Genomic DNA, 21,271 nt, shown 5'->3' on the forward strand with positions numbered 1-21,271 from the left:
TTCACTTATAGTTAGTGTTTAGCGAACGTGTTCGGATAACATGCTATCCGAGCATGCTCGGGTGTTATCAGAGTATCTTCGGCGTGCTCGGATAATATGTTTGCCTCCCTGCGGCTGCATGTTTTGCAGTTGTAGACGCATCACATGAGGGGATTGCCTAACAAACAGGCAGCCGCAGGGATCAAACATATTATCCGAGCACGCCGAAGATACTCTGATAACACCCGAGCACACTCGGATAGCACGTTATCCGAACACGTTCGCTCAACACTACTTATGGTATGTTCCTTAGGCTATGTTCACATCTGCATTTCTGTTCAGAGCCACCGTCTCAGATCCAGTCAAAGTAATGGACAAAATGTGCAGCATGCTGGTGCAGACACTACGACGGAAACCCAACCCCATTATAGTCAATGTGGTGTGTTAGGTGCCGCTAGTGTCCATCGTGTGTCAGAACATACAGTGCTGTTAATCTTGATGTTCTGCTCATGTGACGGAGGAAAACAATGAAATGACCAAAAGCAAATGTGAACAAAGCCCAGAATGTCTCATCTTATTTAAGTGTTATCATTCTGTATGTAGGAGATCTAACCCTTCAGTCTGCAATGCTTCATTTCACGGTAATATTTTACTGCATGATGGAAAAGACCCTCCATCACTGCTTTTTTTTTGCCTTGGGTACATTTTATGAAGACTCAGATCAGATCATATGAATGTGGTGTCTACAATTTACTTGGTAAGCCACTATTCCAGAAAAGTCTCATTTTACCCTTACTGGAGCCAAATGCCGTAAGGCCCAATTCAGAATAGCATTTTCTCAGTTTTCTGGAGTAATTCGCTCTTTTTTTAGTAGTTTTAGTACTTGTCTCTTATTCTCTAGTTGATTTGCACCATTTTAAGTTGTTTTTCCTTTTTTAAGTCTTTTTGCTGATTTTTCCTCTACATCTTTGCTTATCCAGATGTTTTAGACATATTCATGAAATGTGACTTTTACCAAATGTCACATTTTTGGCGTATCTCACGCCAGTCCCCTCTGGAGTTTTCAATTTGCAACATTTTTAGTGTGCGACTTTTATAGGGTTTGAAACTTTTGGAGCTAAAAAGTTGCAAAAAGACAAAAATAAAGAGCATTTTTCATTTTCCGCAAGCACCATGTTGAAGAATTTGGTGCAAAAATCATCAGTGAATAACGCAAGACAAAAAAAAAAAGAAAAGTGACTTCATGAAATCGCAAATGATGAATCGGGCCCTTAGTTTTAATGGTAAGAGGGATCTATGGGCAGCTGTTGCTATCTTGTATATGGTACTCGTATATGAGAAGTTTCCAGTATTGGACAATGATAAAAAAAATGGACATTATGACTGCAGTAATATGTAAATTTAGTCTCTTCAGAGAGGAAGTGCACTACAACTCTAGCGCCGCCTATTGGAAGTAGCAATCCTAAAAGTCAATATCAACCCTTTAATGAGCTTTGCAACATGACTTAGGATAAAAGACAAACCATAATCTCAATTTTCAGACACTGTGTATTTGGGTACTGCCCCTCATCAGTACAAAGTGTGAGATCTGGCTTGGCTAGGTGAGAGGCGTCTGACCGGGATCCAAGGGGTAACGTTTCTCCTTGCGGAGAGTGACATGTCAAGTCTGGCATGCCAAGGTGAGTAGACTTTTAAGCCTTGCAATGCTTCTCTGGGAAATTAAATGCATAAATTGTCTCTTCAGAGAGGAAGAGGACTAGAACTCTAGTGCCACCTATTAGAATAGCAATCCTACAAGTCACTATCAACCCTTTAAGGAGCCTTGCCACATGACTTAGGCTAAAAGCCAAACCAGAATCACAATTTGCAGTAATGTCACGTGTCATACCACCTGCTGTTCTCTTATGTGTCACAGAGGCTTCTGGCCCTCGTCATGCACCAGGACACAACATGATCTATAACCTGTGTCTCTCTCGAGTCTAGATTCATCTTCTAAATGTAGGGCTACATGCCAAATAGGTGTATTCTGTATTGTCAGATATCAATTTATTTACAACCTAATCTAAGGAGATTTAACTAGTTTAATAGAATATCAATGAACAACTGGCTTTGGTAAAACCCAAATCACCCGTATATTCTACAAGAACTTCCATTAGCATTCAGTATGTAACCACCGATAAAAGCTGTATTACAAAATTATCTACATACATTTCCCAAGACAGAACGCCAACACAAATTACCTGCACTGTAATGTAGTTTTTCAAAGACTTTGACATTTTATCTTCTTTTCCTTTCAGATGTAAATGCCCTAGGATGAAAAGTCGTTATCTCAGTGTCTTGTTTTTGGGAATACAGTGGCTTTATTTAATGAGATCATTAAGTTGTGCTGACACAGAGGGATGGATGACTTAGTTCCCATTTACAAGAAGTGATCAACATTTAGATCCAAACCATTAAAAGCAATAACAATAAACTACCCTGTGTCAATAAGCGAAATGACTGACAAATGACATACAGAAACGTCCAAAGAAGTTTACACTTTCATTAAGTGTGTGTAACCCAATGTCTGTATAAAACACTCCTACACTGTACTGTAGATCAATTTATATAATGGCACTGGTGAAAGAGAAGACGAGACGGAGGAAGAGACAGAGAAAGAAGAAGCGAACAGAGACGCCCTGATTGAGAATCTAGAAGTGACACCTAAGGGCTCGCCCAGACGAGTGTATTATACGTCTGTACTAGTATCGGATAGCATACATACAACACACTGACCAATGCTATTCAATAGGGCTGTCCAGAAGACATGGACCAAGTGTCCATGTGAATATAATCGCAGCAGGCTCTGGTCTCTTTTGTATTTTGGATCAGACTCGCCTATTCAAGTCTATGGGTGTGCAAAAAAAATAATCAGCCTCCTTATGGATAAACTGTATAGCATCTGGTTTTTATGGATACATTTTGATTGTACTATAGGAAACTGTTTGGTGCTGTAAATTTTATTCACTGTTACTGTATAAAAACCAATGTCGCACTGACGAAAAAAATGAACATATGGATGAAAATTGCCCGTTTTTAATCAGGATATAAATCAGATGATTTTTCATTGTTCATCAATGTTAATTTTTTGAACTTGGCCAAAAGCAGACACTTTACTATACCTTATCAATAGCAGAAGCAGAGAGGATGTAGCTGTTCCAAGGAAAGATCCATCTTCATTGTGCCCAGAAAAGTGTACAGAATATCAGCGACGAGTCTGCAGACACAGAGTGACTGCAGACATAGTGATTTGGACCGGACAACCCCTTTAAGTGTAAGGTGTAAGTGTTCCTATACTTATGTCCATATAGTATATGACAAATCATATGGGTTTTCCCTTAGCATTAACTGTAATTGATACAGATTGGAACCTAGTACAAGTTTCATTAATACTAAAAAATCTTTGGTGCGACTGGAGACATTTAGTATTCTAACCAACCCTATTCACTACACAGAATAAAGAATTGTGTTTCCATTTTACCAGCTGATCAAAAAATAAACTCTGTCTCCCTCTAGCGTTTTTTTCTATAGCTTTACCATGAAAAAATCTGTTGATATCTCCTGTATTTTGTCTCAAAATCTTGGAAACTGGCTATCTGGCATCAGAGACTGCCTGCAGGGGTGGAGAGGGTGCGCGGTAGGTGGACTGACTGATGTGGTGTTATATCTGGATGTGCCTCTGATCACTGAACGCTGCAGTCAATCACAGTAAGGTGACCAAAGAATGGGACATCATCACTTCTTGTCCTGCTACAGAACATAGCGAGGGAGGGAGCCATGGGGGTTACAGCCAGTCAGTATGCACCATCTCATTTTTTTTTACTCATCACTTGCCACTGGGGAAAAAAAAGATAATCCTGACTGAATGCTAAGAGCAGCTGCTTTGTATTCTTTATCAGTCCTTCCACATAGATATTGCTATATGTACTGGTACAGAACATTCTTACTGACTCTACTAAATCCCTTTTTTCATTTATTCTTGCCATCAAGTATACTTAAAACTCTGAAAAGTATATAATGCAAGTGTGGAGAAGGTTACCACCAGCAATTCATTTTCTACAGCAAAGCCTGCTGTTTAGCTCTGCAGCGTTAGCACACCACTCTGATCTGTGACTGCAGGTTAGCTATTAAGCATGTGATGTGATCTAAAATGCACCATCTGTCTCATCAGAATATGAGGCTGCTGTCCCTCCCCCATGCTTTACACTACAGTTTGTTGGCTGCTGTATATAAACACAACACAAGCTGACTGTAACATACCTGGCGGCGTCCTTGCATAGTGGTCCATCTCCCACTGTGCAAGAGCGCGCACTTGATCTCCAGTCCAGAATGTCTCTCTGGCTTCCCTCCATGCTGTCTGTTTGTGTCTGTTTCTGCTGCTTAAGGGCGGCGCCCAATCACTTCCTGCTTTTTGTACCTGCTGTGGGTCACACGCCTTGTGCGTCCTCAGCCTATTGCTGTCTGTCACCTGGTATTTAACCCAGCCGCCCCAATCAATCCCTGCCTGAGCATTGTGTTTCATTCAGTGTGTGCTTTCACTCTGAAGGTGCCAGGTCCCGTTCTGTGTTCTCTTGTCTGCCTATCCTGGAGGCTGTATTTCCAGGCCTGTCTGAACACGCTCCTAGCCTGTTCCTCCTGCCTTCTAGGGGCCGATTACCTAGACCCGCTCCTGTATCTTGTCTGTCCTGTCTGAACACGCTCCTTGCCTGTTCGTTCCGCCTCTCTGGGGGCCGTATTCCCAGACCCGCTCCTGTATCCCGCTGCAGTGTCGGTCTCCTCCGTACACTCAGTTCTAGTCTGAACTCTCTCCTATCTTTTACCTGTTTTTTCTGTATGTCCGTTCCTTTCCTTTTTCTGCAGAGTCTGAACTCGTACCTAACTCCTGCTTGTTGTCTCTGTACTCCCATTTGTGAGTTTGTGGTCCACTCGCTACTTCTCTGCAAGTACCCTGTGGGTATCTGGCTCTGCCTTTCCCTTCCTGTCTGTTCCGTGTGAACAGAGCCCTGCCCCCCCTGCTCTCGCTCACCGCTCCGGGCGGCCTCGTCCTGCCCTGCTCTCGCTCACCGCTCCGGGCGGCCTCGTCCTGCCCTGCTCTCGCTCACCGCTCCGGGCGGCCTCGTCCTGCCCTGGTCTCGCTCACCGCTCCGGGCGGCCTCGTCCTGCCCTGGTCTCGCTCACCGCTCCGGGCGGCCTCGTCCTGCCCTGCTCTCGCTCACCGCTCCGGGCGGCCTCGTCCTGCCCTGCTCTCGCTCACCGCTCCGGGCGGCCTCGTCCTGCCCTGCTTGTCCGCCACATCTGTGGTTCTGTTCCAGAGTCCCAGTGTGTACTGGGTCCTATCCCGCCTGTGTTCCTACTTGCTAGTGCCTTCCTGTCTGCACTCTAGCCGTGCTTGCCTGTACCCCCCTGCCTGCATACCCGCCTGCCTGCATACCAGTTGTGCCAGCCTAACCAGTCTGTTCCTGTATTCCCCTGTGTGGGTCAACAGCCGTGTCCGGGGTCTGTCCTGGAGTAGCACCTGGTCCCTCTGCTCGGTTCCTCCTTGGTGCACTGGCGTCGTATGCCGTCGTGCGACCCTGGTCGGATCGGGTGAATACCTAGTTACGCCCCTCCAGGCATTCACTCTCCGGCACGGTCCAGTGGAATCACACGCACACGCCGCTCAGCCCGGGCGTGTGCATTACACTGACCAAAAGGTCAGTGCAGGAAGAGCTGGTTCTGTGCAGGAAGAGCTGGTTCTTTACAGCAAGGATAGAGCGATTAGTACCTACAAGCTAAACCACCAGCGAAAAAAAAATGAACATCATTGTACGCAAAATTTTATATTTATACCAGGCAACTATGCCTTAATATGGAAGGATGCTGAACAAGTATCAGTGTGTGTTTTGCTCCCTATATCCCCAATATCATGTATGTTGTACTCGTTTTTAGCCTATTATGAAACAAACATAATACAGTAATGTTCAAAATAATAGCAGTCCAATATGACTAGCCAGATTAATCACTGTTTTTGGTATAAATGATATTACGTGTCAAACAATTTACCAGTGGGTGCAGTAGATTTTAAGAAAACCAACAGACTCCGCATTCATGATCTACATGTTTTTGAGTCTGTGTATTTGAATAATTAATCGAAAGGGGGTTCAAAATAATAGCAGTGTGGAGTTCAATCATTCTGTGAAGAAACAGGTGTGAATCAGGTGGCCCTTACTTAAAGGTGAAACCAGCACATGTTGTACATGCATTTCTCCTTGAAATACTGAGAAATATGGGTCGTTCGAGACATTGTTCAGAAGAACAGCGTAAATGATCTCCAATGCTTTAAAATGGAAAGCAAAACCGGAGAGACATGGAAGAAAACAGAAGACTACCATTCAAATGGATTGAAGAATAGCCAGAATGGCAAGGGCTCAGCCAATGATCAGCTCCAGAATGATCAAAGACAGTCTCATGGTACCTGTGAGTACTGTGACAGTTAGAAGACGCCTGTGTGAAGCTAATCTCTTAGCAAGAAGTCCCTGAAAAGTCCTTTTATTAAGAAAAAGACATGTACTGATGTGGATACAATTTTCCAAAGAACACATCAACTGGCCTAAAGAGAAATGGAAAAACATTTTGTGGACTGATGAAAGTAAAATTGTTCTTTTTGGGTCCAAGGGCCACAGACAGTTGACCCCCAAACTTTGCATTCAAGCCACAGTATACTCTGAAGACAGTGAAGCATGGTGGTGCAAGCATCATGATATGAGCATGTTTCTCTTACTATGGTGCCGGACCAATTTACCGCATACCAGGGATCATGGACCAGTTTGCATATATTAAAATACTTGAAGAGATCATGTTGCCTTACGCTGAAGAGGATATGCCCTTGAAATGGGTGTTTCAACAAGACAACGATCCTAAAAACACCAGTAAATGAGTAAAATTGAGGTTATGGAGTGGCCAGCCCAATCCCTGGACCTTAATCCGATAGAACACTTGTGAGGTGACATCAAAAATGCTGTTTCTGAGGCAAAGCCAACAAATGCCAAAAAAATTGTGGGATAAAGTCAAAGCATCCTGGGCTGGAATAACAGTTGACATGTGCCAGAAGTTGGTTGACTCTATGCAACATAGATGTAAAGCAGTTCTAAAAAACTGTGGGCATACAACTAAATAGTAGGTTAGTGATTCACAGGAATGCTAAATCCTCAAAAAAAAAGAGTACATATTGTGAGTTTGTAAAGATAAATGCAGACACTGATATTTTTTAGAACAGCCCAATGTTCATTTTTTGTTATTCTCTGTAAAGTAGTTAAATGTTATATACATTGCTCTTCATGTTTTGAATTAGAAAACAGTGTGCAATGTTCCCAATGCATGGAAATAAAAATGAGTATAAAGATTTTGTGCCTAACTCATGTTTTTGAACATATTGCTATTATTTTGAACACTACTGTATATACAACAGTTTGCATTCGGATCATAGCCAATTTACAAATGGATCTGAATGAATTACATATATTCCCAGTTGTATTATAGCCAAGGCTCCAGTCACCTATTTATACGCATCACCCAGACCTACCAGAATGAAGAAAATAGTTCCCCCACTGATCACACTGGTGATAGGCCTCACATTGAGCAATTTCATTTTCATGATGAGGAAATGCCAGATCAATTCCACCAGTATGAATGTCCAGCTGTTCTCCAAACACTGTACTAGAAAAGAAAAAGTCACACATCTAAGTTACATGCACAGAAACATCATTAGTTATGGAACTTTTGTTTATATTTATGCATTACAAAGGGCAAAGTATGAAGGTTTTATATATGTAAAACACTAAAAGAATACTTTCAGATGAAATGTTTCATGCACCTTGCAATAGTGGAGCACTCGATATGCCAACCAGGCCTTCCTTTACCCCATGGAGAGTCCCAATGTGGCTCATTAGGTTTAGCAGTCTTCCATAATGCGAAGTCTCTGGGGGACCTCTTGTCACTTACAACTGTCAAACACAAAACAGCACAAATCAGTGAATGAACAAAATATAAATATAATCAATATTTGGTGTGAACTCCCTTTGTCTTCAAAACAGCATCAACACTTGCGCAAACTCAGGGATTTTATAACATTATAGTCCGGTATATGAGTAAAAAATAATACCAAACAGGTGATAAGGGTTATCATTTTCATAACTAGGTTGAAACACAGTCATTAACTGGAATAGAAACTGCTGTGTAGAAGGCTTAGCCTGGTTGAGGAACAGCCAAACTATGCTACAAAAGTGAGGTTGTAGAAGACATTTTCACATTTGAAGTCATACATCATGCTAAAGCTGAGCACAGCAAACATACACTATGTAGTTATACTGGATCAGCAAAGTCTCTTACAGGCAAAGATTTCAAACAGACTGAGGTTTCAAGATGCGCTGTTCACGTTCTGTTGAAGAAGTACTAAGAAATGGTCAACGTTTAGAACTGTAGATCCATTGGTCAGCTAAGGAAACTTAGTACAGAAGATGAAAGACACATCATGCTTACTTCCATTCGAAATCAGAAAAATGTCCAGCAGTGCCATCAGCTCAAAACAGGCAGCAAAAAGTGGGACCCAGCTACACCCATGTACAGATGGGAGAAGTTTGGTCAAAAGTGGTCTTCATGAAAGAATTGCGGCAAAAAAACCATAGCTTCCTAGAACATGGAAACATGGCCAAGTGACTCAATTATACACGAAAACATAGGAACCGGGTGCAGAAAAATGGCAGCAGGTGCTCTGGACTGACTAATCAAAATTTGAAATATTAGGCTTTAACAGAAGGCAGTTTGTTTACCAAAAGGCTGGAAAGAAGTACTATAAAGTGTATCTGCAGACAACAATGAAGCATGGTGGAGGTTCTTTGCAAGTTTGGGGCTGCTTTGCAGCAAAAGGAGCTGTGGATTTGATCAGGATTAATCGTATCCTTAATGCTAAAAATACCGGCAGATAATTATCCATCCAGCAATACCATCAGAGAGGCATCTTACAGGCATTTGTTCTGTAGTAGGACAACAGCCCCAAATATACAGCCAATGTCATTAAGAACTATCTTCAGCCATAAAAAAGAAGAAGGAGTTCTGGTAGTGATGATGTGGCCCCATAGAGTCCTGATGTGAAAATCATCGAGTCTGTCTGGAGTTACATGAACATAGAGAAGTATTTGCACAAACTTACATCCACAGCAGATCTGTGGTTGGTTCTCCAAGATGTTTGGAACAATCTCTCAGCCAAGTTCCTTCAAAAACTGTGAGCAAGTGTGTCTAGAAGAATTGAAGGCAAAGGGGGTCACACCAAATGTTGATTTGATTTAGCTTTCTCTTTTGTTTTTATAAATAAACAAAATGTAGAGCGAATGAACAAACTATTATCACTTCTATTTTTTAAAGCATTCTTAATTTGAAGTATTTTCTCCAAATCTGCCTAAAACTTTTGCAAAGTTCGTATGTCTACCAACAAACGCCTAAAAGACACTCATTTGGCTTCTGTCGGGTAAATGAAGGGCCATGGATATGTTTCATGCATGTAATGTGAACTTTTATGCTGCATATGGAAAATGAACACTGAAAATTAGGTGTGAATGTAGCCTTTGAGGGTAAAGGTTAGGGTTAATTTTACAGTGTATGCATTGCAGATATCCCTCCCATAATTTTCACATGAGATAAGCATATTTATAGACCATAGCATCCTAGGTTAATAAAAAAAAAAAAAAAAAAGATGTATACTGATCAGTGTACCTCCTTTTTTTCACCAGATGCCAAGTATATGGAATTGTACTATTTTAGAAAGATAAAAAAAAAAAGTATACCAGCCCGACAGAGGTTAAAAAGGACACTATTTTTGGCATCTATGGGCCAGTGGATACTTTTCATGTATGGGATAGGAACTTTCATGAAACATATGAGATACAGGTGCATCTCACTAAATTAGAATATCATCAAAAAGTTAATTTGTTTCAGTTCTTTAATACAACAAGTGAAGCTCATATATTATATAGAGTCATTACAAACTGAGCGATCTATTTCAAGTGTTTATTTCTGTTAATGTTGATGATTATGGCTTACAGCCAATGAAAACACAAAAGTCATTATCTCAGTAAATTAGAATACTTTATAACAACAGCTTGAAAAATGTTTTTAAAATCTGAAATGTTGGCCTACTGAAATGTATGTTCAGTAAATGCACTCAATACTTGGTCGGGCTCCTTTTGCATCAATTACTGCATCAATGCGGCGTGGCATAGAGGCGATCAGCCTGTGGCACTGCTGAGGTGTTATGGAAGCCCAGGTTGCTTTGATAGCAGCCTTCAGCTCATCTGCATTGTTGCGTCTGGTGTCTCTCATCTTCCTCTTGACAATACCCCATAGATTCTCTATAGGGTTAAGGCGAGTTTGCTGGCCAATCAAACACAGTGATACTGTTGTTTATAAACCAGGTATTAGTACTTTTGGCAGTGTGGACAGGTGCCAAGTCCTGCTGGAGAATGAAATTTCCATCTCCAAAAAGCTTGTCGGCAGAGGGAAGCATGAAGTGCTCTAAAATTTCCTGGTAGATGGCTGCGCTGACTTTGGTCTTGATAAAACACAGTGGACCTACACCAGCAGATGACATGTCTCCTCAAACCATCACTGATTGTGGAAACTTCACACTAGACCTCAAGCAGCTTGGATTGTGGCCTCTCCACTCTTCCTCCAGACTCTGGGACCTTGATTTCCAAATGAAAATTGGAACTCTGGGACCTTGTGGAGTGTGTCAATGACTGCTTTCTGGACATCTGTCAAGTCAGCAGTCTTCCCCATGATTGTGGAGCCTACTGAAATAGACTAAGAGACCTTTTTAAACGCTTAGGAAGCCTTTGCAAGTGTTTTTTGTTGATTATTCTAATTTACTGAGATAATGACTTTTGTGTTTTCATTGGCTGTAAGCCATAATCATCAACGTTAACAGAAATAAACACGTGAAATAGATCACTCTGTTTGTAATGACTCTATATAATATAGGAGTTTCACTTTTTGTATTGAAGAACTGAAATAAATTAACTTTTTGATGATATTCTAATTTTGTGAGATGCACCTATAGATATAGAAGGACTTATTACATTATGCTGCAGATTAATTCAGGAGTTCTGCCAAATTCCAATAGGCTGAGAACAAATGAATGTTATATTGGACTAAATTGGAAAGTTAAATTGAACTCCAGTCGGTTATGCCCGGTTTGCTGAACCAGTGGTTGGAATCGTATTCAATCTGTCATACTAGGAAGAAGCAGTGATCCCATTCCGGTTCTTTAACTGCAGCTTATCCATAGTGCTGATGGCCCATCTACCCTACATATTCAGTGACGAGAGGAGTAGGTAACTCATCCTTTTTTCCTTCCTCAATCACTGATCTGCAGGTAAGCGGAGCTGAACGGCCACTAGGGGGACAGCTAGATCAAGGCTAAAGGCTTTGTCCAGTACTGGATAACCCCACCTTAATCAATTTACAACCCAAAATAAAATAAAAACAGAGTATACTCACCTACTGCAGCAGCAGTACCAGTGGTAACGTGACATTGTCTGCTCTGATGAATAGCATACCTTTTTGCTATATAAAGGTATTTAGAAAAATGCTTAATATTTAAATGTGTATTATTTATGTTAGTACATTTCTCGGAGAACCCTTTTAAGTTACTTTAGAGATAGATTAAACTACAGAGAGTTAGAAAAAATAATAGATTTTGAGAACGGGAATCTGCCACCAGATTTTTGCCACCTAAGCTGAGAACAGCATAATATAGAAACAGAGGCCTGGATTACAGCGATGTGTCACTTGCTGAGCTTCTTGCTGTGGTTTTGATAAAATCACTGTTTTATCAGCAGGATCTTATCACTAGAGGACTAGTAAACCTGCTGCCATGTAGTCCTCCATATTCACGAGCTCTGTATAGTCTGACTGCCCACCACCATTTGGCAATTTTCTGCCTATGCACAGTGTACACAGAAAGCTGTGCATCAGCAGTGTGAGCGGAGTTATATAGAGCTGAGCATTAAAAAAACTGGTGAATCTGTAACAGTGATTTTATCAAAACTGCAGAAAACAGCCTAGTAAGCAATACATCGCTGGAATCAGGATCTCTGCCCTTATATCATGCTGCTTTCAGACAGGATAGCAAAAACCTGGTGACAGATTCCTTTATAACCGAGCATGGTTTTGGCATAGAAGGCATTAAACATTACAGAGTATAACAAAGGTTGGGAAGATTTTGGCTGAATGGTCTGTGAATGTTTATGAATGTGCGAAATATCGTACTATAAGTAATGGATGAGAATAATTTAGTAATTGTAGGCAGATACAGGTATATTCATAATGTAGCTAATGAGCTTTTAAATTCTAGGCTCAATAAAGACACGCACGTATGGAGAATGTATATGATATTACATACAAATTTATAATGTATATGGGATGTTACTTACATATTTATTTAGTTTCTATAGTAACATATTATACTGGGAATAAGTAATTGTTGATTATTGGGATAGAAAAATGTTCTGCTCCACAATGCACAGCGGGCATATTACATATAAATAGGGAACCACCACCGTAAAAGTGCAAATGATCTGAAGAACAGAAGTGCTCAATATCCATGAAGGCTTTGACTCCTATGGCAGCACATGTACCTGGTGTAATTACATGTATTGGTTACACATCTTGTCATCTATGACCGAGTTTATACCTGGCTCTGAGTTCGTATCGGAAAAAGAACCAATGAACTTTCCATATCTTTTGCCAATGGACTGGACATCAAAATACACATTTCCTAAAAAAATAAAAAACAAATTGTTGAAATAGTGAATAGATTACCAATATAGACCAGTGCAAAGCCTTATAGCTGAAGGATTCCCTGGGATTAGAGCATATCCTCAGCATAAGAAGAGAACAGTGTCTCACATTATCATAACATGTAGACCAGTAACACCGGGAGGTAGAACAGTCACTGCTGGAAGTGGTGGACCACAGTATGCTATCCTTACAGTCTATGCGGATAGGTCATCAATCTGTGATCGGAGGGGTCCAATGAACTTCATGGAGACCTTATTTAATGTACATGTTCTTAACTCTGACTGTAATTTCTATTTCTCATCATTGTCAATCCACATATCTATATGTCAATCTCTAAAAAGTATCTAGAATTCCAGGAAAATTCAAAAAGTCACCGATAGTTTCTAGCCTATGCATCTCGAAATAGCCATGTACGTTAACGCATTAATGACCAGGCGTGTTTAGGTCTTAAAGACTAATTGTATTTTATCTTTTTTTCATAGTTGCAATGCAATATATATAACCTTTTCATTTTTCTATTAATGTAGCTGTATGAGGGCTTTTTTAGGGGTTGAGATGAATTTTAATGACACCATTTTGGATTACATATAACTTTTTATCTAGCTATATTAGCAACGCTTGTTTGATCGAATATCAGCCCGGGTAAATAGCAGGTGGTGGTTCACCCACTGGGATCCGCACTGATCGGCAGAACGGGGAACTTTTATTCCCGGTAGAACGGAGTGGCAGGCGGAGAACCTGACCTACGGTCCATTTATTTCCCATGGGACTACTGAACACTTTGCTCGGCTTTATGCAGCAGCCCCGTAGAAAATTAATGGTACAGCAGTCATCCTAGCGGCAGGACATCCACAATCAGCATGTTATCATTTATCCTGCGGATAGGTAAATATTTTTATTACTCACCGTAAAATCTCTTTCTCTTGGCCTTCATTGGGGGACACAGGAATCATGCTGCCAATTGGTAGCTGACACTAAGGCCACGGTCACACATTCAGTATTTGGTCTGTATTTCACATCAGTATTTGTAATCCAAAACCAGGAGTGGGTGATAACTACAGAAGTGGTGACGTGTTTCTATTATACTTTTCCTCTGACTGTTCCCCTCCTGGTTTTGGCTTACAAATACTGATGTAAAATACTGACCAAATACTCAATGTGACCTAAGGATACATCTCTGAAAAAAAGTCTGACTCTTCCCCACCAGATTACACCAGGGCAGCCAACACCCAGTTATTCAGTTAATGCAAAAGCAGCAGGAGGTGCAAAAACCAAGAACCACGCTCCTACTCCACCTCCCCCCCACAAAAAAACAAGGGAGAGTGCTGTATCCCCAATTAAAGCAACAAAAAATAGATTTTTTACAGTGAGGACCAAGAATCTTTATTTCTCGGTCACTTCATTGGGGGACACAGGATCCATGGGACGGTCTAAAGCTGTCCGTGGGGTGGAAAAACTATTAATAGCAATTCCTCATGCTACTACTCAAGCAACTGCCACTTGTAGTACCCTTCTGCTAAGACTTGTATCCCTAGATGCACAGGTAAGAGCTCCACAAAGATGTGGTCAACAGACTAACTAGCATCCATATGGAATAGAACAGACACCTGGAGGCGAAAGCCCCAGGAGGTTTCCACTCTGTGGGGAAAATAGAGCCGTGCCCTGGCAGGGATCCCTTAGATGAGCCCGACCTTACGCACTGGCAGACTGAAGCGATAGAACAATGGGATGACCCACAAGATAACCGAATGTCCGAATGGAGCTGAGAGACACAGGTAGACTATGTCACATTGTGTTGTAATAATGAGGAAGGGTGTAACCTTCCCCTGGGACTGAAGTAGTTAGGATTACATATCCCCATAGTTAGGCACTCTCTGAACTGAACTGCCATTAGGTCAAGTTACGAGGTTAATTTCAGTGGCGCAGTCAGTGGAGTAAGGGGGAAACGTAGTGACAGGGATAGCCATTGGGCATGTCTAGAGGTTAGATATAATTCCTTGTGGGGCTGCAGTACTGTTTATCAGGCACAAGATGCCACTGCTGGGCACAGTTGTCAGTGAGAGGCAAGGCAGTTGCTAAGCAGATGGCTTAGTGGGTGGAGCCTCTGGGTGTGCTAAAAATAGCTGCAGCCATTATTTTTGAGTTGAGTTGAAGCCCTGTCAGGGACGTGACAGGAACTCTTACGTACGGACAGTCAGGGAAATTGGCTGCTAGGGTAGACGGGGGCTCTCTACCCTCAGACAGTGAATCCGTAGTGTGAATATCTCCTCACGCAGGAGTCCCATTAGCCGGCCAGAGAAACTCAACGGAGGTATTGAGGACACTTCTAGTCTGCAGGTAGCAGATGAAAATAGGACTCCAGGAGAAGTCGTGAGGGAGAAAAAGGATCTGGGCACACTGTTGCTGGTGAGGAACCATCTCTTAGGCTAAGGAATATAAACAGAGAGATGCTTCACCTAAAGAGGGCACCAGGGCTGAAGATGATTTTAGCACCTGTATGAGAGACAAGAACCTGTTGGGCCTTATCCAATCTACCAGACTGTAAATATTGTCATTACTCCTTTACCCCAAGTAAAACCCCAGTTATGGTTAATAACTTTGTGTCCTCTGAAATTATTACTGCCCTGGTCTCTGAAGAGAAATGTCTGGAGACAGCCGCAACCGGATTGTGTGAAGTAAGTGAAGAATGTGACATGCACAGCCACACATCAGAGGGAGGACACGAATTGTCTGTAAGGTGCCAAAGCTAGCAGAGGCCACAACTCGCCCACGACTACCTCACTGGGGCACCTTACAGTGTAAGGACCTCTCCTGGAGATGAAAGGTGAAGTAAGGAGAGAAATCTCCTCATTAAGATAACAGGTGGAGAACACACTAAGGAGAAAGGAGGACCCAAACTCTAGACTATTCTGTCTTGGAGAAAGAGAGAGACAGGTTGAGAGCCACTACCTGCAGAGCTTTGCCTGATAGAACAGATTGCCAAGAGGAAATAAAATCAACCTTCTGGAATGATGGAATGGAGTGATATCTCTGATCGGCACGAAAGGAGAAGACTGAAGGGTGTCCATGACCGGAATGTGGTCCACCAGATCCATGGGGTCTAATACGATGGCCCAGAGTTCGGCCTGCCTGGGCGGGCAGACCTGACCTGTGACTTACAAGGAAAGTTATAGATTGTAAGCTTTTGAGCAGGGTCCTCACTCCCCCTGTAACTGTTGAGCTACGTATTACTTTGTATTGTCTTTATTGTCTGTACATGCCCCCACTTACATTGTAAAGTTGTGCGTAATATGTTGGCGCTATATAAATAACATTTTTACTATTATTTGTTAAGTTCCGCTAGACCAGGATAGCCAAGGCAGGCCTCCAACTGACATGAAGTTAAACTGAATAACTGGGTGTCTGCTGCCCATGTGTAGTCTGGTGGGGACAAGTCAGCTTTTTTTGACTAAGATGTATTCTTAATGTCATCCTCCAGGTGGCAGCATATTAACACAGGTTTCCTGTGTCCCTCAATGAAGCGACCAAGAAAACTGGTTTTAAAGGTAATCTGTCGCCAGGTTTTTGCTATGTAATCTGAATACAGCACTGAATTCAATGATGTGTCACATTTCAGGCTGTGTTTTGTTGGTTACTTACACTGAAGGTGATTATCAGTGTCTGGACTACAGCAGCACTGGCATGCTAGTCTGACTCCGCCCCCTCTTCTAATAAGCACCTGTGTCCAAAGACAACGTACATAGGGACCCTGGTGTGGGTGGGGTTAGCTTCCTCAGCTCTGCTGCACTGCTAAATCTAAAAACTCTGGATGTGTCAGAACCGTTGCACCCAGTAAACTAAGTGATACATCATTGGATTCAGGGTCTCTTTGTCTAAATCATTCTGCTCTCAGATGAGGTAGCAAAAACTTGCTGACAGACTCACTTTAAGTAGACAACCCTTTTACGCCACAGGGGTCAAAAATGCAATATATAATTCTTTTTAGTGGTCAGCACAGATATTCCCAAGCATGACATACAAAACAGTTTAGATACTTCTCGGAGATAATTCAGCTTAGTTGTAAGTGACTGGTAATACGCACAGCAAGCTGCAAACGTCCAATTCTACAAACTGTTATCAGTGCCGGCGGACGCAGGCTGGAAGTGCTTACCTGCGCTGATTAGTCGTCCATCTGTAGTGGCCGTCATGGGGTACTACACATCCGCCTCCCATTGAATTAAATAGGAGGCGGATGTGCAGTAACAAGCTGAAAGTTATCCTTCAGATAGGGGATAACTTCTTGATACCTGAAGGACTGACCGCTGGAACCTCATCGATCCCAAGAACTGGGGCTCAGAGCACCATCTTAATGGAGCAGTGGTCTATCATAAGTACTGCTACTTCATTCATTCTTAATGGGGCCAGGAGAGATAGCCAAGCGCAGCGCTCTGCTTGTCTTCGGCACCCTCATAAGAAAAAATAGAGCAAAAGAGCACATGATCATTTATCACTGCATTCAGATGGAGCTCTAAGTCCTGTTTTCACTTTTGTTTTTTGTGCTTTTTTATTTACCATGTTCACTATATGGTAAGACTAACCTGGCAATATTATTCTCCATGTCAGTACAAGTACACAGATACTTTTTAAGTATATATATCTTTTAAGTTAAGTTTTGAGAAAAAAAAATTGGAAATTTGCATGCAAAAAAATGTTGCTTTTGTTGCAATTTTCAGAGAATCGTAATGTTTTCATTTTTTGAGGTATGGGCTGGGTAAGGGCTCAGTTTTTGCGGCTTGAGATGACGTTTTTATTGATACTATTTTGGGGTAGATACGATGTTTTGATCACCTCTTATTGCAATGTTGCGGTGGCCAAAAAAACATAATTCTGGCATTTCAATCTTTTTTTCTCATTGCGTCATTTACCGATCAGATTAATCTATTTTATATTTTGACAGATCGGGCATTTCTGAATGCAGCGATACCAAATCTGTATTTCTTTTTTTATTGTTTTATTTTCAATGGGGCAAAATGAGAGTGATTTGAACTTGTGTTTTTTCATTTTTTATTTTTTCATATTTTTAAAAACTTTTTACTTTATTTAATAGTCCTCTTAGGATACTTGAAGCTGCTATCGTCTGATCGATTGTGCTATACATAGCGGTGCATTAGAACTGCTATGTATAGCAGTAATCACAATCTGCTACGAACACCGGCCACGAGCTGGCGTTCACAGGAGGATCGTAATGACAGGCACAGGGATCATAAACAGACTCCTGGCTGTCATGTCAACCCATCGGCGCCCCATGATGCCATCACAGGAGTGCCGATAGGCGGGAAAAATTACGCACTTCTGGCCTGAGCAAGTTAAATCCCGCTGTCAGTGATTGACGGCGGGATTTAACTGGTTAACAGCTGCGGGCAGAGCATCACTCCACCAGCGGCTATTAAAGGCACATGATGACAGATTAAATCAGTCATCATGTGTGGGGAAAAATGCAGGCTCAGCTTGTGAGACCGCATCAAAGTCAGTGACTCGACATAAAAAGTAAATATACGTCATATGTCGTGAAGGTGTTAAAGGGGTTGTCCAGGCATGGGACTGCAGAATAGTGATGTCATGTGGTGCGCATGCTGTCATGATTCCCCAGTATTCCCGATTAGAGCAGGCAGTCACATGGCTGTGTGTATGTGATTTGCATACTTGGCATTATGTGTCAACTAGATGCATTCGGCTTTTCTCAATAGATGAGAACTGAGAGAAGCTGCATGAGACTAGATGGCACATATTTCCAAGTATGAAAATCGCATACACACAGCCACGTGACCGCCTGCTTGAACCAATAATACTGGGGAATCCTGACAGCATGCACAGTACATGCTGTCACGAGTCGGCAGTCTGCAGTCACATAAAGTGACTGCAGACTTTTGTGCCATGTTCGGACAACCCCTCCAAGTGTGTATGTGAAGGTGACAAAGCAAGAACTTGAAATATAGCTATTGCAGTAAAATGTGCATTTTAGAATAAAGTAAGGGTATATTTTACTTCCATATACAAAGCATATCCCTCTACTTTCCTGTCATGTCAATGGAGTGACAAGCAAGCTGCTGGGAAAAAAACATCTCACATGCTATACAGGCAGATGGTGTTAAAACAGCTTCTAAAGAAAAATAATGAAATACTCCACATTATTATGGTAAAAATTGAAATAAAATTAAGAAAAGGAAATGTGATAAATATATTTACTGATATATTCAAAAATACAAAAAATGCCTGTGATCATATTAAGAAATGGCAAAAAAAGCAAAAAAGACTTGACTCACTTTTGCTGCCCCAACAATTAAAGCAACCAAAGGTGTCAGAGCATTATTTGGGGGGAAGTGGAAGTCTTAAGTCAATACACATGGAACAGCAACTATTTTGAAAAAAAGATGTTTGCGCTTAAAGGGAATCTGTCAGTAGGATCAGCCCTCCTAAGCCGTCTATATGGGCTCGTAGGTCATAGGAAGCTGAATAACATGATACATTTATATCTGATCTAATGTTTTGTCTTGTTCAAGAGAAATCAAAATTTTGTTAATATGCAAATGAGATGTTAAGATCTATGGGCTGGACATAGATCTCCCTGAGAATCTGCCTCCAGAGCTCATTTTAAATGAAATGAGGTGTTACCAATGTGAGACATGTAATGACTGACAGTCTGCTCTCCTGATCTACATGTCTAACACTGGTAACACCTCATTTCTTTTAAAATAAGCTCTGGAGGCAGATTCTCCGGGAGATCTATGTCCGGCCCATAGATCTTAACAGCTCATTTATATATAAACAAAAATGTGGATTACTCTGTAATAAAACATTGGATCATAGATATCAAGGTATCATTTTATTCAGCTTCCTATGACCTACATGGCCACATAGATGGCTTAGGAGGGTTGTAAAGTGTCTGCCATACCAGAAAACATGTAAAAAAGTGGATTGTACATACCTAAAAGTCTAAAAAGTGTTGGGAGGCTGGCACCAGGTGACAACACTATTTGATGCTTTGCAAATCAACAACTCTTCTAGTTTACAGCTTATGTTTTTATCAGGTATGAAACTTACAAACACTTGCCTTGTGAGGTAGAGTAAGCATGGCCATTAGAAATGATCTGCTCTATGAAAGATAAGATCCGTGGAATGTGTTCAGTAACTCTCATATATATTGTGGGCGGGAGAACCTAGAGAAACACAAGAACATAGGTATAGATGTAAGAAGGAGAATGCATATCTCTACAAATACCAGTAACTGTAAAAACACATACAGAGGATACTATCAGGGAAGGCTACCATGAAAATAAAAGACAAATCAAAAGAAGGATGGAATGTCTCAGACTGTCGCTAAGAGCTTTCCATCCCTATCTTACGGTCCATGTAGATGAGCAGATAATTGACGAATGAGTTCTTAAGAGTGATCAGTACCAATTTACAAGCCGTATAAAACTATCAACGATCACCCAACAAATGAGTGCACTGCTGGGTCCTTGGGTCATCAGAAAGTTTATACGCGTGTACAGCCATGGCCAAAAGTCTTTAGACTGACAATTTTTAGTTTTTACAAAGTTTGCTGCCTCAATTTGTTTAGATTTTTTAGTTAGATGTTTCTATGGTTAATGAAGTACAGTTATAAGCATTTCATACGTTTTACACTTTTATTGATAAATACATCAAGTTAAGGTCGGCCTCTGGCGAGTGCATGAGAAATTGTCCAAGTTTCATCCAGAAAACTCAACAATTTTTTTTAGAATTTGTTTTCATCCGATTTTCATTTGTGTACCATATGTGTACATTTTTTTAAGTCCATGAGACATCTGTGCCTTCTGGTTTCATACATCTACACAAAAAAAAACGTACATTATCAAATACAATTTCCTAGATTTATTATAGAAATGTATCAGTAAAAATTGGATGCCACAAGGATGTTCCGTGTGGGATCCAATTTTTTTTAGGCATCCATAGGGCCTGTGCACACATTACAGATTTATCCTTTGCAAGGAGGTGGGCACTGCTATAGAATAGTGAGCAAAACGGGGTGCTACAGTAACCTGATATAATTGTATAATATAGTTTGGAAGAAAAAAGACTCAGGATATACAACCGTGCACACCCAATATTAGAAAAATGAAAAAATCTTTATTACATGATTACACACTGACAACACAAGAAAAAATAAAAACATTTAAAAACAGACAAGGCATAACAATATACATGGGGGAAGAACAACAATAATGTTCCAAAGCAATAAATCCCCCCTTAGGCCACAGGTATAATATATATCAATTTTAATATCTCATAATACAATAATGGTTTTTAACCAAGCTATGTCACCCTAGTGAAGGGTAGCACAGCACCACTAGACCAAACATAGGTAATGGACCAGGCATTCCCAAATAATCAAACTATACAT

General features: G+C 41.1%; 1 protein-coding gene across 1 annotated transcript in view; it reads right to left on the bottom strand.

Annotated features, from left to right (window-relative positions):
* CARS2 (cysteinyl-tRNA synthetase 2, mitochondrial) overlaps positions 1–21,271 on the bottom strand; it is an 84,253-nt gene that overhangs the window by 15,426 nt on the left and 47,556 nt on the right. The window contains exons 5-9 of the mRNA XM_073664364.1: positions 19,940–20,045; positions 12,743–12,826; positions 7,871–8,000; positions 7,580–7,713; positions 2,220–2,287 (exon numbers count right to left, since the gene is read on the bottom strand). Coding sequence (XP_073520465.1) covers positions 2,220–2,287; positions 7,580–7,713; positions 7,871–8,000; positions 12,743–12,826; positions 19,940–20,045 — 522 coding nt within the window. The remainder of the gene's footprint in view (positions 1–2,219; positions 2,288–7,579; positions 7,714–7,870; positions 8,001–12,742; positions 12,827–19,939; positions 20,046–21,271) is intronic.

The sequence above is a fragment of the Phyllobates terribilis genome, unplaced genomic scaffold (assembly GCF_046119375.1).
Source record: "Phyllobates terribilis strain yellow unplaced genomic scaffold, ASM4611937v1 Scaffold_2__4_contigs__length_985480577, whole genome shotgun sequence".
In the NCBI taxonomy this organism is placed as follows: Eukaryota; Metazoa; Chordata; class Amphibia; order Anura; family Dendrobatidae; genus Phyllobates; species Phyllobates terribilis.